Genomic DNA, 13,559 nt, shown 5'->3' on the forward strand with positions numbered 1-13,559 from the left:
TTAACATGGTACATTTAAGGAATCTGTTGACCGTCACAGTGGTAAACAGCAGGTTGCTATTGTCTGAATTACACTTCAGTTTACAGCTCTTTCCTAGACCAACTACTGAAGACCTTTGTAATGAATTAAATCTCTTTGCAAATAAAGTGTTTTTACATTTCCATAAATATGTTTGAATATTACTTGCATTTTAAAATTTTTCCTAAGCTAACAGCAGTGCAGTGCCATGGAAATAATGAATCCTGGATTCACCTTTTTTCCAACTCAGTGCTCTCTCAGTAAAAACGCTGACCCCATAGAGGTATAGTGAGAATTAGGAGAGATAATAACAGTATCATCAACAGTAGCTCACATTTAACATAGCACTTAGGGGTTAGGTACTCTTCTAAGCCTTTTGTACATATTAACTCACCTAAGTAATTGTGTGTATCTTAAATACATCATGTCTGTGTAATGCAGATGGAGCATAATGCCTGGTGTGTAATAGTTCTTCAATAAATGATATTTCCTCCACCCTCATCCCCCACCAGGCAGAAAGCATTTCATTCTTAATATTAATTCTCTTCAAGTAAAGCATGCTGCCTAGTTGAGGATGGGGTAGGGAGAATGACAAACTGTGACTTAGCTCGATCCCCTTCACAGCTGTGGATCTTGACCAGCCTCAGTGGCTGTGAGTTCTCAGTACCATCTGCAAGCATGCAGCTCATGCATCCCACCACGTGCCAGCAAAACAGTGCACACTGGTGTAGCAGGTACAGGGGAGTTTCAGGTTCATTAATTCCAGCCCCATTTCCTACAGTAGCTGAAAAGAGATCTCTGTACTGTCAGTGCCTATGTTGGGAGCCTGCTATGCACTTGGGATGAAAACTGCTAGAAGGGGGCATCTGTATTTCCACAGCATGATGAATAGCAGCAGTTCTGTTTCTGAAAGCTGGGATGCATGCAGGTAACACCTGCCTGACAAAGATTTACAACTGCTCCCCAAGCTGCCTCTGTAGATTACAAAACTGGGTCATGCTTTTTCTGAGATCCGTACCTTGGAGGGGGGTAAAGGCAGTTTTATTTTTTATTTATTTATTTATTTTTTTACAAGAATGCACTAAAGGGAATGGGAGCTGGTGGTGTCTTAGGAGTTCTGGAGTACTTGTTAACATCTAATTGGCCACCTGGCCATGTGACTAGAAGTTGGAGGGCATGAAAAATGATTTCTAACTGAACTAGGCTGTTTTCTAAATAACTTCATACTGGGAAGATGAATTGGGCAAGAATGGGTCAGCCCTGAAACAAGTTCCATACTTTTAAATACTGGGCACACTGCCGTGTAACCTCTGGGAAATGAACCAGAGCCGCTCAATGACTGGTATGCTCACACAGGCAGGCCTGTGATTGCAGCATGGTGCTCTGGGTACTCAGGCTGGGGGACGACGGGGCCATTGTCACCTGTTTGGAGAGTAAGGCTCCGTGTGTGGCTTGTGATCCTTCTGTGGGAACACTTGCTGTAATGGAAAATATCTTTCACTTTTAGTGCAGTGAGCTGTAGCCCGACTCAATTTGTGCAGCCTGGACTGAGTTGCTCTGGGTTCTCATTCAATTAGGTGACTGATGAAGTTACTTATCCTGCCGGAACTCAGCTTTCCCTCTCTGGTGAAGTGCCTCAGGTGGACTGGGCCTTTGCCTCCTAGTGGGAATTGGAGGGCTGCCTAAGAAATTGATCATCAAGGGAGTTTTAGTAAACCACATTCTCTTTCTCCCACCTACTCCCATGAGGTTACCCATGAAACCCCCCTGCTGCTTCACGTTACCTCTAAGCAGTAGCTGTTTGGCTCTTGGTGGGCCCTCCAACCCTTCTGCCTCTGTGCATTCTGCAGAAGGAGAGAAAAATGGGAGGTTTCTGCAGCCACTGTCAGAACACAGTAGCCCTATGAGTTGGCTCCTTGTCCCTGTCTTTAGTTAGAAGGTTCCCCCACATGCCTTCTTGGCCAGACCAGCAGTTTTTAACCCCTCCAGGAATAAGCTGCTATTAACAAGTCTCCCTCAGAAGAGAAGTCCAGGCCAAAATGCAGGGGAGGCTTCTCTTCTCTTGAAAACAGCATCCTTGGACTAAAGCAGTTCCTGCTCTGCTTCTGGCAGGGCTGTCTTGGGCATGCAGAGCAGGTGAGAAGGGAACCAAGCAACCTTGGGGAGATTTGTTAACTAACTAACACTTGATCCTCTGAAAACATGGGGAGCCCCACTGAAGGAAACTTTTTTTTTTAAGTCAGCCACCCAAAAAGAAATGGGATAGAGCAGTCTGAGCCACCTGAGCGGCATCTAAATAAGGCACGAATTATTTCTACACTGCTGTTCCCAGCACTGCTGTTTGCACACTCTGCTCTGCTTTGTGTTAGGCTTATTCTTGGTTGTCACTGCAGTGCTGAGAGGTAGGCTGGCTGGGATTCATTTAGCCCTTCTTATCCCTACCAGGCTTCAAAATCCCCCACTTCAAAAGAACTTGCAGAATCAACTGTGCTTTTGGTTTATGTCTCTGGTTACTTCTGCGTCCTGCAGCTCGTTGATTTTTTAATGTACCATAATTGGGAATTAATCTGCAAACAACAGCATTTGGAAAAAATTAATTGTGTGTGCAATGTTTGGTAATTATATACACGTGTTAACCATTTCTTTGCTCTTTGTCATTTTAGGCATTGCTCACCGGGACCTGAAGCCAGAAAATATATTGTGTGAGTCTCCAGAAAAGGTACTTAGGGCCTGATTTGGAATCGTACAGTTTACACTGATTCAGGAAAGTCTCCTTTGCTCTCAATGCAGATTGTTAGCAGTTCTCTCGGCCTCAGGTACCAACTTGAACAGATTGTGCTGAATACATGAGAACATGAGAATATTATACCTAATGTATACTGCATTCCAGTTTGGGTTAAAATCCTTGTCCCATCTTTGCCTTTTATCATCAATGTAATGAACTTAGGCCTTGGAGTTTGTTGGTAAAAGCAGGGTTTTGTTGTTGTTTTTAATTTTGTTTACAAGAATGTTTTCCCGTCCGATGCACTTACTATCAGAGCATTTGATACGAGTTGTAAACAACAACTTGATCTTATATGAAGCAAATTTCTACTTATAAATGCCAATTATGTCATGGTATATATGCCAAATGGTGTCCACAGCTAGAAGGAATAGTTAGCAAGCTCTTAAAAAGAGTTTCTGACAAAGCCAGCCATTAAAAGGAAAACATTTGTGCTCAGTATTGAACAAATGCCACCTATTTTTTTTACAGTTGAACACATTTAATAGCAATATTAAAATAATCATTACATTTCCTCTCATTGCTGAAGCCATGAACTAATGCTTTTTGTAATCACAGTAACACTTTTCATCATGCTTTTTTGCATTCTTATTTTTACATATTTTATTATTTCTCATTTTTATGATTCCATTTGTAAGTAGAGACTGTACTTCAAAACAAATTTATTTTTAACTTTGCCTTAACTCAATCTACTAGTAAATGGACACATTTGCGTTTCCATAGGTGTGCATGAATTTGACATGTTCTGTGTTTGTTAGGATGGGTTTAGGCCCCTGGTGTTTTGGGTGCCTCATGGTCGTGCCTGTGTGTGTATACTTGTGTGAGCAAATATGTCTTGGTCTGTACTTGACCATGACTGTGATATAAGGAATAACTATAACTGTAAGTGAGTATAAAGGCCAGCCGCTACTTTCAAGTCTTTTGTAAGAAATAATAATGCATCAGCTCAAATAAGGTCTTGTGAATTCTTGTCAGTGGTTCTTGCACAGAACTTTGATTTATCATTATTGTAATAATTGATAATAGAGTTAATATTTATTGAGTGCTTACATTATAGCAGGCACCGTGCCAAGTGCCTTATTTCATTTATAAAAATCTCATGAATAGATTATCCACATTTTGTGAATGAGTACACTGAAGCTCGGAGAGGTTAAGAAACTTGCCCAAGATTACTCAGCTAGTATGTAGTAGGGCCTATATTATAACAAAAGTAATCTGTCCCCAGAACTCCAGAAACATGCTAAACTACCTTGATACATTTTCTGGTTTGCAGTGTTCTTTCATGTTCTTTGTTTTATTTGATCTTCATGCCATGTCAGTTGCCCCAGAAAAATGGTTAGAAAAACTAAAATGAAGAGAAACTAAGTGAGTAATCTGGAGAGGGAGAGAGAGAGTGTTTGAAAGACTTGCCAAAGCTTCCCCAGTGGGTAGTTGGCTGAGTTGGTTCTCAACCCCCGAGGGGTACTCACTGTGACACTTCCACGCTGTAGAGCGCCCACTCAAACTGCCTACCTGGCTGGCACCAGAGATGAGTCACCCTGGCTGTGGTCTCAGACTCGGCATCCAGTTATGGTGGGCTTGGCTGCTTTGTTGACGCTACCCTAGGTGACCAACCATCCTAGTTTGCCCAGGACTAAGGGGTTTCCTGGAACATGGGACTTTCATGCCAAAGTCTACAAAGTTCCAGACAACCAAACGGAGATACACTGCTCACTTTTCACTGCCCGACGTGATCATGGATTTTACTCAAAGCTAACGTGCCCTCCACTGAATGGGCTGCAAGGAGTCTGCCTTTCAGGAAGTGTATGAACTTCTCTAGTTTCTCCGTTGCAACCGAGACCATTGTTTGCGAGCAAGAATTCCATAGGTTTACTTCTTATTGTATTCTAAGCTCACAGCAATCTATGTTCATACCTTTTTCTCATATTAGGGAAATAAGGGGGAAAATGGGGAGGAAGACACCTGTGGATAAATCCTCAGGTGATATTTAGTTAAGTCGAGGCAAGTAAATGATATGGTAGATAAAGCTGGGCTTCAGTATGATGGTCATACAACTAGATACCCATATAGTCTTATCTCTCCTTGTGCCCTTTAGTTTTTTACATTTGTGGCTTTTGGTTTATGTTTTTCTTTTCAGGTGTCTCCCGTGAAAATCTGCGACTTTGACTTGGGCAGTGGAGTGAAACTGAACAATTCCTGCACACCCATAACCACACCAGAGCTGACCACTCCAGTACGTATGACCAGACACACCCTGTGCCACTGCCTTCCGGGCTCCTATACATCTGGAGTCCCCCTGACCCAAAGCATCAAGTCCAGAACAGAGGGCTAAGGAAGGAAATCCCAAGTATTTCTATACCACTTCTTTCTGCCTGAATTGTCATCTGGCCCACAGCTTTTGTGTTGGTAGGCCCTCACCCCACAGAACCAGCGCTTAGTTGCTAGTGAAACTGACATTAGAGCTCTTAGTTTGGGGTGGGTCTTCTCCGCTAATGAAGAGATGAAGATTTGAATCTGGAAGCGCATACTGAGCCCTGACTCCTGACTCAGGTGCAGGCAGATACTACCCCAGGCGGCTCTTTCACATGTGTGCCTGTAGATAGCTCTGTGGGTCCCATGCCTTTTGCTGAAGTCATGGCACATCCACCTTCATGGATAGAGGATCAGAGCAGTTTTTCCCCACTGTGGGGAGTGGATAGACTCTCTGCAGCAAGAACTGAGAGGTCCTGGGCTGTGTGCATGTTGGATTGCTCAGTGAAGTTATCCTGTTGCTTTTCTGACTTCACACTTCACCACCCAGATAGTGCTCCTGGAAACTCCTTCTTCCTAAGACAGCTCTTGTACATACTTGATAAAATCTAATTATTATGACTCTTTTGAGATTTGCATACTTCGTAAGTCAATTTTCCTAATTATCTTTTTTTTAAGACATGCACTTAAATATGCCTATATTGTGTGTTACTCAAAGGATCACTGTTAGGAATGTTTCTGTATTAGCTTCTAATACATCGACTACCTTATCTCAAAGTCATTACCTAATTGCAATAACAAAGAAAATATCCTTTCTCCACTTGCCATCTTCCCATCATGTTACTTGTATGTGTGTGTGTGTTGTGTGTGGTTGTCTCTCGGTGAACCTGAAATAATGAGGAGGGGAGCAAAAATAATTTGTTTGATTCTTATCAGCAGTTTTCTGTGCAAAGGTGGAAGGGTAGAATCCTGGTTTCTGGTCCTGGATCTGCCACTGATGTGCTTGAACAAATCCCCATCTCCTTCTAGGCCTTGATTTTCCCATTGTGAATGGTAGAGGCAGGGAGATTGAATTTGATCTAAGAACTCTTCTGGCTTTGATAGTCTCATGATTCTGAATTTTTACACGCCCTTACTCTGAGCTAGCAAGAAAGCTTGACAAGAGTTCACTTTAAAAAATCCTTCCTTTGTGAAATCGAGTCACCCTAGATCTCCCTCCAAGAGCAGTGCTTCTGATAAATTTATGTACCTGTACATTACGTGTGTTTGTAGAGAGCTGGGACAGGGGGAGATATCTGGAGCTTATTGACCAAGGGTCTCTGCCTCCTGGAGAAGGACCTGGAAATATAAGTTGGCGACTTGGAGCTGATGGTGTGGGTCATGGGGAGTGATAGGATTCAGTTGCAAATGACCAGTTGCCTTGGCTTTTCCAAGGGCCATGGTGGTATCAGGTGAGCTGGCTGGCTGGCTTTCATGACAGCCTGCTCTGCAATGCCATCCTCTTGCCCAGTTCCCATGATGTTCTGCTCTTCACCATCCCCTCTCTCTAGGTGACTGAGGGTCTCTCTTCTCTGTCCTCTCCCCCGCCCCCCCAGTGTGGCTCTGCAGAGTACATGGCTCCTGAGGTGGTGGAAGTCTTCACTGATGAGGCCACTTTTTACGACAAGCGCTGTGACCTGTGGAGCCTGGGCGTGGTCCTCTACATCATGCTCAGTGGCTATCCCCCATTTGTAGGCCACTGTGGGGCTGACTGTGGCTGGGACCGGGGTGAGGTCTGCAGGGTGTGCCAGGTAAGTTTGGTCCGGAAACCCTTTAAGCCACAAGCCCTGGGAGCTCACTGTGGCTGTGGGGTACCCAGCAGGACTGGGTTTGGGTGCTGTTCCTGATCTAAAAGGGGGTTGATCGTGTCCCTTCCCTCTGCTGTCAAAGGGCAGTCCCAGGTAAAATAGAGATAAGGGAAGGATTATTCAAGAGGATGATACCATCTTAGAGGATGGATAAAAGTTCTCCAGAGGAAGGGGCACAGTAAATTCAAGTAGGAGCAGCAGCACAAGCAAAGCTGTGGAGGTATGAAATAGCCGTGTATGTGTGAGAAGGGAGAATGGAAGCATAACATCGATGGTGATGGGAGATGAGTAGAGAGAAGTTGCCTTGAGTCTGTTCATGGAGGGCCCTCTATGAAGGGCCAAGGAATTTGGGCTTTATTCTGTAAGTGATATTTCCTACCCATCACCCATCCAGCCCTCCAAGCTGCATAGCCACCCAGGTCTACCAAGGGTGTTCCATGAAATTTGATGATTTATGGGTAAGCAGAGAGTCTAGGAAAGGGCCCTGGTCTGTGGCATACCTAAACCTTGTGCTGCAGCTGCAGCTGAAGTCGATGAGACCCAGAGTGATCAGATCAATGACAGGTACATCCTGCCCACGCTCTGGCCAGTGTGGTCTCAGGAGGAATCTTCTTTCCCTAGAATAAGCTGTTTGAGAGCATCCAAGAAGGCAAGTATGAGTTTCCTGACAAGGAGTGGGCACACATCTCCAGTGAGGCCAAAGACCTCATCTCCAAGCTCCTGGTTCGGGATGCGAAGCAGAGACTCAGTGCCGCCCAGGTTCTGCAGCACCCATGGGTGCAGGGGGTGAGTGACTCCAGGGAGGGGTGGCATCCCACCTCTTCAGGCCTGCAGCATGGTGGGGGAAGCTGTCATACCAGCGAGTACTGAAGACCCACCCAGGTAGCTCGCAGCTAGAGGGAGATGGTACCGCATCTTCCATCCCATGCATATAGGGTAAACCAGCTCAGCCTCAGACTGAACCCCTTCATATACATAGCCTTGGCTCTAACTTTGACCACAGACTAAGCCCCTGGCTGACCCATCCCTCTTGGGAATAGACAGAGACCTCTGGGAGGGTTGGCCCTTAACACCCCACTTCTGACAGAAATATACAGTCCGGGAAGCAGCCTGGCAGTGTCGCTTGGGGCCGGTGGTGCTATCCTCTTATTCGAAGGTATCTTCAGCTGAGGGCTCCCAGAAGGAAGGTGCTGTTGCCCCGATTGCCGTGTGTCTGCAGCGGAGGCAGATAGGTTCTCACCCTGGGCATCTGGGTGCAGTTAGCCTGAATGGCAAATGGTGGTACCTTCCCTCAGGCTAAGGGTCCAAAGTCTTTACTAGAAAACGTTTTTAAAAATCCTCTGTCCTTAGACACAATACTTAACCTCTGCCTTTCCGTGAGCTCTTTCGGACCCACCTATGATTTACTGTGTCTCCTTGGTCTGCCAGGGCCTAGCCAGCCTCTGTGATCGTGCTGGTGGAATGAGGCGAGAGTAGCAGCCCCACATTACAGATGGGGACCCAGTCCAAGACGCAGAGTCTCCGCGTGGCTCATTCCCAGCCACGCAAGAGTTGGTGTCTTTGCTTAGCGCTTTCCACATGCCAGACACTGGCAGTCCTGGGATGAGTAAGACCCTGTCCCTGTCTTCAGGATGGGGAGCGGTAGATGGGAGTAACAGGACAGTGTGATAAATGCTTATAAAAAGAGCAAGGAGCACAAAGAGAATGGGCTACCTCTGCCAGGAACTGGAAGAGGGAGGTAGTAGGGAAAGGGAAACCTTCACGGGGAAGCGACTGTTGAGCTGGGTCTTGAAGGAAGATGAGGATTTTATCAAGGGGAGGTGGGGGGAGCCGAGGGGGCTCCCCAGGCAGAGGGAGCTGTGTTGGGGGGCGTGGCTTCAGACTACCTTTTTGGCTCTCCCTGGGGAAGGCCTGACTGCAGTTAAGCCTGGTCCAGTTCCTGTGCTGGGTGACCTGCCTTGGGCTGTCTTGGGTGGGGGGCAGCGTTTGGAAGGAGAGAGTAGCACTTACCCACACATCTGACCTTCCCATTCTAGCAAGCGCCAGAAAGGGGACTCCCCACACCGCAGGTTCTCCAGAGGTAAGTATTCCACCCACACCCAGTGCTCTTCTTTCCTCGGCTTTGACTTCCCCTCAAGTTCTCACTCATGACATATTGGGGGGGTGGGGGCAGAAGCCCCTCCCAAGGCTCAGGCATCCTCTTTCTAGGGGTTCTCAGGCCTCTCTTCTCCCCATTTCCCCTCCCCATCTCTGTTCCCTCTATTGTGTATCTATTTCCTTCTCTTCCTCCACCTAGGTGGCTTTCTCTACCTTCCAGTACCTTTAAAGTCTCTGCTTTGCGTATCCACTCAGACCCATCAGAACCAGGCTTACCTGTAACTGGAAATCAGCCCAAAGACAGACCTTCTCTGTGGATTATTCACAGCATGGTTTGCCGTTGCTGCTGCAGGCTGGTAAAAGTAGCAGGTATAGGGGCCACTGTAAGGCAGTGGGACCAATTATAACATATACTAATAAATAATAATGGTCATCATGTATCAATATTTACCACATGTCAGACATGGTACTGGGGCTTTCCATAGATTACATTTATAATCTTTATGACAAATTTAAAAGTGAGATTTTCCTGTTATCCCTATTTTATAGATGAGAAAACTAAGGAAAAGAGAAATTAAATGAACTTGCCGAGGCCACACAGTAGCCTTAAAAGTTGGACTCTGAGCCTATATCTCTTTTAATATAGGATGTTTTTACATTTAAATTGTGTTTTTAGTGAGTACTGCCCTATTCCCAAAGGAAAATAGTTACATATGTGGGAAACCCCTTTTGGGAGCCAATGTCATGGCCAGTTCAGGACTCACCCAGGGAAGTCTATCTTTAAAAAAAAAAAAGCAAAACTTTTTTATTGTAAAATATAACACATATACAAAGCAAAGAAAGAAAAAAGCAATAATTTTCAAAGCATACTTCAACTAGTAGTTACAGAACAGATCCCAGGGTTTGTCATGGGCTGCCATTCCACCATCTCAGATTTTTCCTTCTTACTGCTCTGAAACACTGGAGGCTAAAAGGAATATTAATATAGTGATGCAGCAGTCATACTTGTTTGTTAAATCCCATTTTCTCTGTTATAACTCCTCCTTTTCCTTTGATCCTTCTTCCAGTCTATAAAGATCTTTGGGCTATGTCCCTTCTGGCTTTTTCGTGTTAAGAAGGGGTGTCCTGGGGTGAAAGGGTAGTTTAGTGGTAGAATTCCTGCCCACCATGCAGGAGACCCGGTTTCAATTCCCAGCCCATGCACCTCCCCTCAAAAAAATAAATTAAAAAATTAACAAATGCTGCTATAATAATGGGATAGTCACATGGAAAAAGAATGAAATGTGACCCTCCACCATACAGCATACAAAAGAGAGAGGAAAAAAAAAAGAAGGGATGTCCACACTAAGGGATAGGGGGATGGAATTAATTGATAATCTTGGAGAGGCTGATCCCACTGAGTTTCGGGATTTATCTGACCTAGTGACCCTCTGGGAATTAAATATCCCAGAAAGGCAAACCTAGTGCATGAAACCTTTATAGAGTCTCAGTTCATGCGCTAGGTGTTCTTAAGAGTCAACAGGAGTGATGTTGGTTGGGGTTTTGCAAACCATGGCAATTAGCACTATCTAATTGAAGCTTTATAAGAGCAGCCTCCAGAATAGCCTCTTGACTCTGTTTAATCCCTCGTAGCTCCTTTTCGGTCCAGAAGGCATGGTAGATCCCACGGTGCCAGGGCCAGACCCATCCCGGGGAGTCGTGCCCCCACGTTGTCAGGGAGACTTTCACAGCTCTGGATGTCATGTCCCATGTAGAGGGGAGGGTAACAACTTTCCTTGCAGAGTTGGACTTAGAGAGAGAGAGGCCACATCTGAGCAACGAGAGAGGTTTCCTGGAACCAACTCTTAGGCCTCGTTATAGGTAGTCTTAGCTTCTCCACTTTATAGTCACAGTTCATTTTGATCCAAAATGTTGTTATTGCCCAGCTTGGGTCCCTATCTTATTCTGTAGAGCTGCCTACAGATTCCTCGTGGCTATTTCCAACCCTCAGATCAACCTTAGATTTATTCAGCAAACCCAGAGTGCCCATTACATGTTAGCTGCTAGCCCTGAGCTGGGTTTTGGGAACACAGACCTAAAAGGCACAGCCCTTGCTCCTGGAGCCCCTTTCTCTGTCAGGGAGGGGGATGTATACACAGGTGAGTTTACTATGCTGTGTCCCTTCCTCTGGTAAAGACGTAGGCAGAGTTGTGGGGCTGCAGAGGAGGGTGCTCTGAGTAGAAGGTGGTATCTGCCCCAACTATTAAATCCAGGGACTGTACTTGAGGCTTGAAGGCCATTCCCAGACGAGCCAAGGCAGCCTCAGTGAAGTAAAATTCCAAACCCAAACAAAAACTTCTTTGGAGAGAGCAGCCCATGCTGGCTTAGAAAAATCGGGTAGTATTATAGGACCGCAGCCGCTAAGAGGAGCATCAGGAACTGGCCTAATTGAGTCCTGCCTCTCTCTCTTCCATGTCTTTCCCCGCCCCTGCAGGAACAGCTGCACCAAGGACCTGACGCTCTTCGCAGCCGAGGCCATCGCCCTTAACCGCCAGCTGTCTCAGCACGAGGAGAACGAACTGGCAGAAGGGACAGGGGCCCTGGCGGAGGGCCTCTGCTCTGTGAAGCTCTCCCCTCCTTCTAAATCACGCCTGGCCCGCCGGCGGGCCTTGGCCCAAGCAGGCCGTGGTGGAGATGTGGGACCGTCCCTTACACCCACAGCGCTCTGACCCGCTCCTGTCACGCCTTCTAGGTCCCAGCCCACCTGGGCGTTACTCCCCGGAAACTCATGAGGTCAAAGTCTGCAGAGCAGGGGGAGGGCCCTAATCGGAGGCTCCATCAGGCCTTCCATCCACAAACGCCTGAGGTTCCCACCCACCCCCATTCCCCCAGAGTCCTCAAGGAAGACACTTTTCCAAAGGGGCTGTCATAGAAAAGGAAAGCAATCACTTGACACTTTGCATAGTCGCCGGCGGGGACTTCTGTTTGCTGGGCTCCTACCCACCTGCTCGCAGATCCAGTGTGAATCTAGCCAGCTCTCCTGGCTGCAGCAGCTACTGCCAGGCTGTGGCCTGCAGGGAGCAGATTTGAGAAGCGTCAGTTGGCAGAGGCTGCTGACGTGCCTCTCCTTTCTCTGCACTCTCACCCTCCCCTCATGGTCCTTCCTACCTTCCTCTGTCCTCTGGACATCCTTTTTTGCCCATCTTCTCACTTTACTGAGCCAAGCTATCCCTCCCAATTCAGGGACGACCTGGGAGCCTTCTGCATTCGGGAAGCCAGATCAGTCTTCCAGTCTGCGGCTCAGAGAAGTACATAATCCCTCTTCGCCATGACCAAAACGTGTCCCTCATTTATCATCCTCTACCTTGTTTGTGATTGCTGCTAAAGCCAGTATTATTTTATTTTAAAAAAGAAAAAGGTGGTTGTTTTTTTAAACCATGCTGTTCCAGCAAAGATAGGATTTTAAACTCCCGCTGCAAACCCAGGTTCTGTAGATGGAGGGTGGCCCAGCCTGGGGCAGTTAGATGGAGCTCGTGCCTGAGGTGGCGCCAGATGGGAGGTTGGTCAGGGCCCACTTCGGAGGCAGCCCCCCTGCCTTGGCCCGGCAGTGTGCCGTGCCTGCTGCCCAAGGGCAGGAAAGCTCACCCGCTGTAAGATAAGCTGAGCTGCTGAGTTCCATAAAGAAAGGTATGGGTATGTCAGACAGACCATACGACAAGGTTATTATACATTGTGCTTATTTTAATAAAACTGTTTTAAATTCTAGCTGTGGTGTTCCTGATGGTCCTTTATTTGCCTAAAACCAGAGAAGGAACCAAGCCTCTGGACTGGGGCTGAGCACAAAAAGATGGGGAAAAGAGGCCCCTTGTCAGGACCTCTAAATAGAGCATCGCATTTGATCTGAGTGCAAGGCAAAGGAGATAGCATTGCTTTGCATTTTTAGTTGAGAAAACTGAATTCATCAAACGTTTACCAATTACCTGCTGTGTGCTCAGACCCAGAGATGAGTTGGAAACAGCCTCTGCTTCTCAGGGTCTCCCCAACACGTGGAAGAGGCATTGTCAGCCCTGACCACACGGTAGACTGCAAAAAATGTTTTAATAGATGTACCCTGTACCCAGCCCGGCCCATCTACCCCAAGGAGGAACAGATTTCCCCTCTGTCAAAAAGAATTATCAAGCCTTTACTGAGACTCTATATACCTGGAACTGCTTGTCCTGCCAGAGTTGGCAACAAAGAAAACTGCTACCTCACATCCACAGCCTTCATGTACATCCTGCAAAGAACTTTTCCTGAATGTCAGAACCGGACTGGAGAGGGATGGGGTGAGGCTGCATTGGGAACGGTCTTTATATGTTTTCAGGGAGGTGGCAAGTGTCAGGGCAGAAGGTGGGGTGCTGCTGGCAGCTTTTCTCCCTGGGTAGAGTGGAGAGAGGAGATGGGCTCAGGGGCTTTTCATTCCGGAGGCAGGGAATGGGCCGGGCCACCAACTCGTACACCATGAATTCCTCCAATTGATGAAAACACACCTTTTATTGACAGTCTTCCCTTTGCAGTCATCCTTGACATCCTCACATCCTTTCATC

The 13,559-nt window shown here is 46.6% G+C and overlaps 1 protein-coding gene across 7 annotated transcripts in view; it reads left to right on the top strand.

Moving 5' to 3' along the window:
- MKNK1 (MAPK interacting serine/threonine kinase 1) overlaps positions 1-12,738 on the top strand; it is a 46,747-nt gene extending 34,009 nt beyond the window's left edge. For all 7 annotated transcript variants that reach the window (XM_077149775.1, XM_077149770.1, XM_077149773.1 and 4 more), the window contains 6 exons: positions 2,682-2,737; positions 4,938-5,033; positions 6,646-6,840; positions 7,519-7,683; positions 8,934-8,977; positions 11,468-12,738. In XM_077149775.1, coding sequence (XP_077005890.1) covers positions 2,682-2,737; positions 4,938-5,033; positions 6,646-6,840; positions 7,519-7,683; positions 8,934-8,977; positions 11,468-11,702 — 791 coding nt within the window. In that variant the 3' untranslated portion in view covers positions 11,703-12,738. The remainder of the gene's footprint in view (positions 1-2,681; positions 2,738-4,937; positions 5,034-6,645; positions 6,841-7,518; positions 7,684-8,933; positions 8,978-11,467) is intronic.
- Positions 12,739-13,559: the final 821 nt, after the last annotated feature.

The sequence above is a fragment of the Tamandua tetradactyla genome, chromosome 2 (assembly GCF_023851605.1).
Source record: "Tamandua tetradactyla isolate mTamTet1 chromosome 2, mTamTet1.pri, whole genome shotgun sequence".
Lineage (NCBI taxonomy): Eukaryota > Metazoa > Chordata > Mammalia > Pilosa > Myrmecophagidae > Tamandua > Tamandua tetradactyla.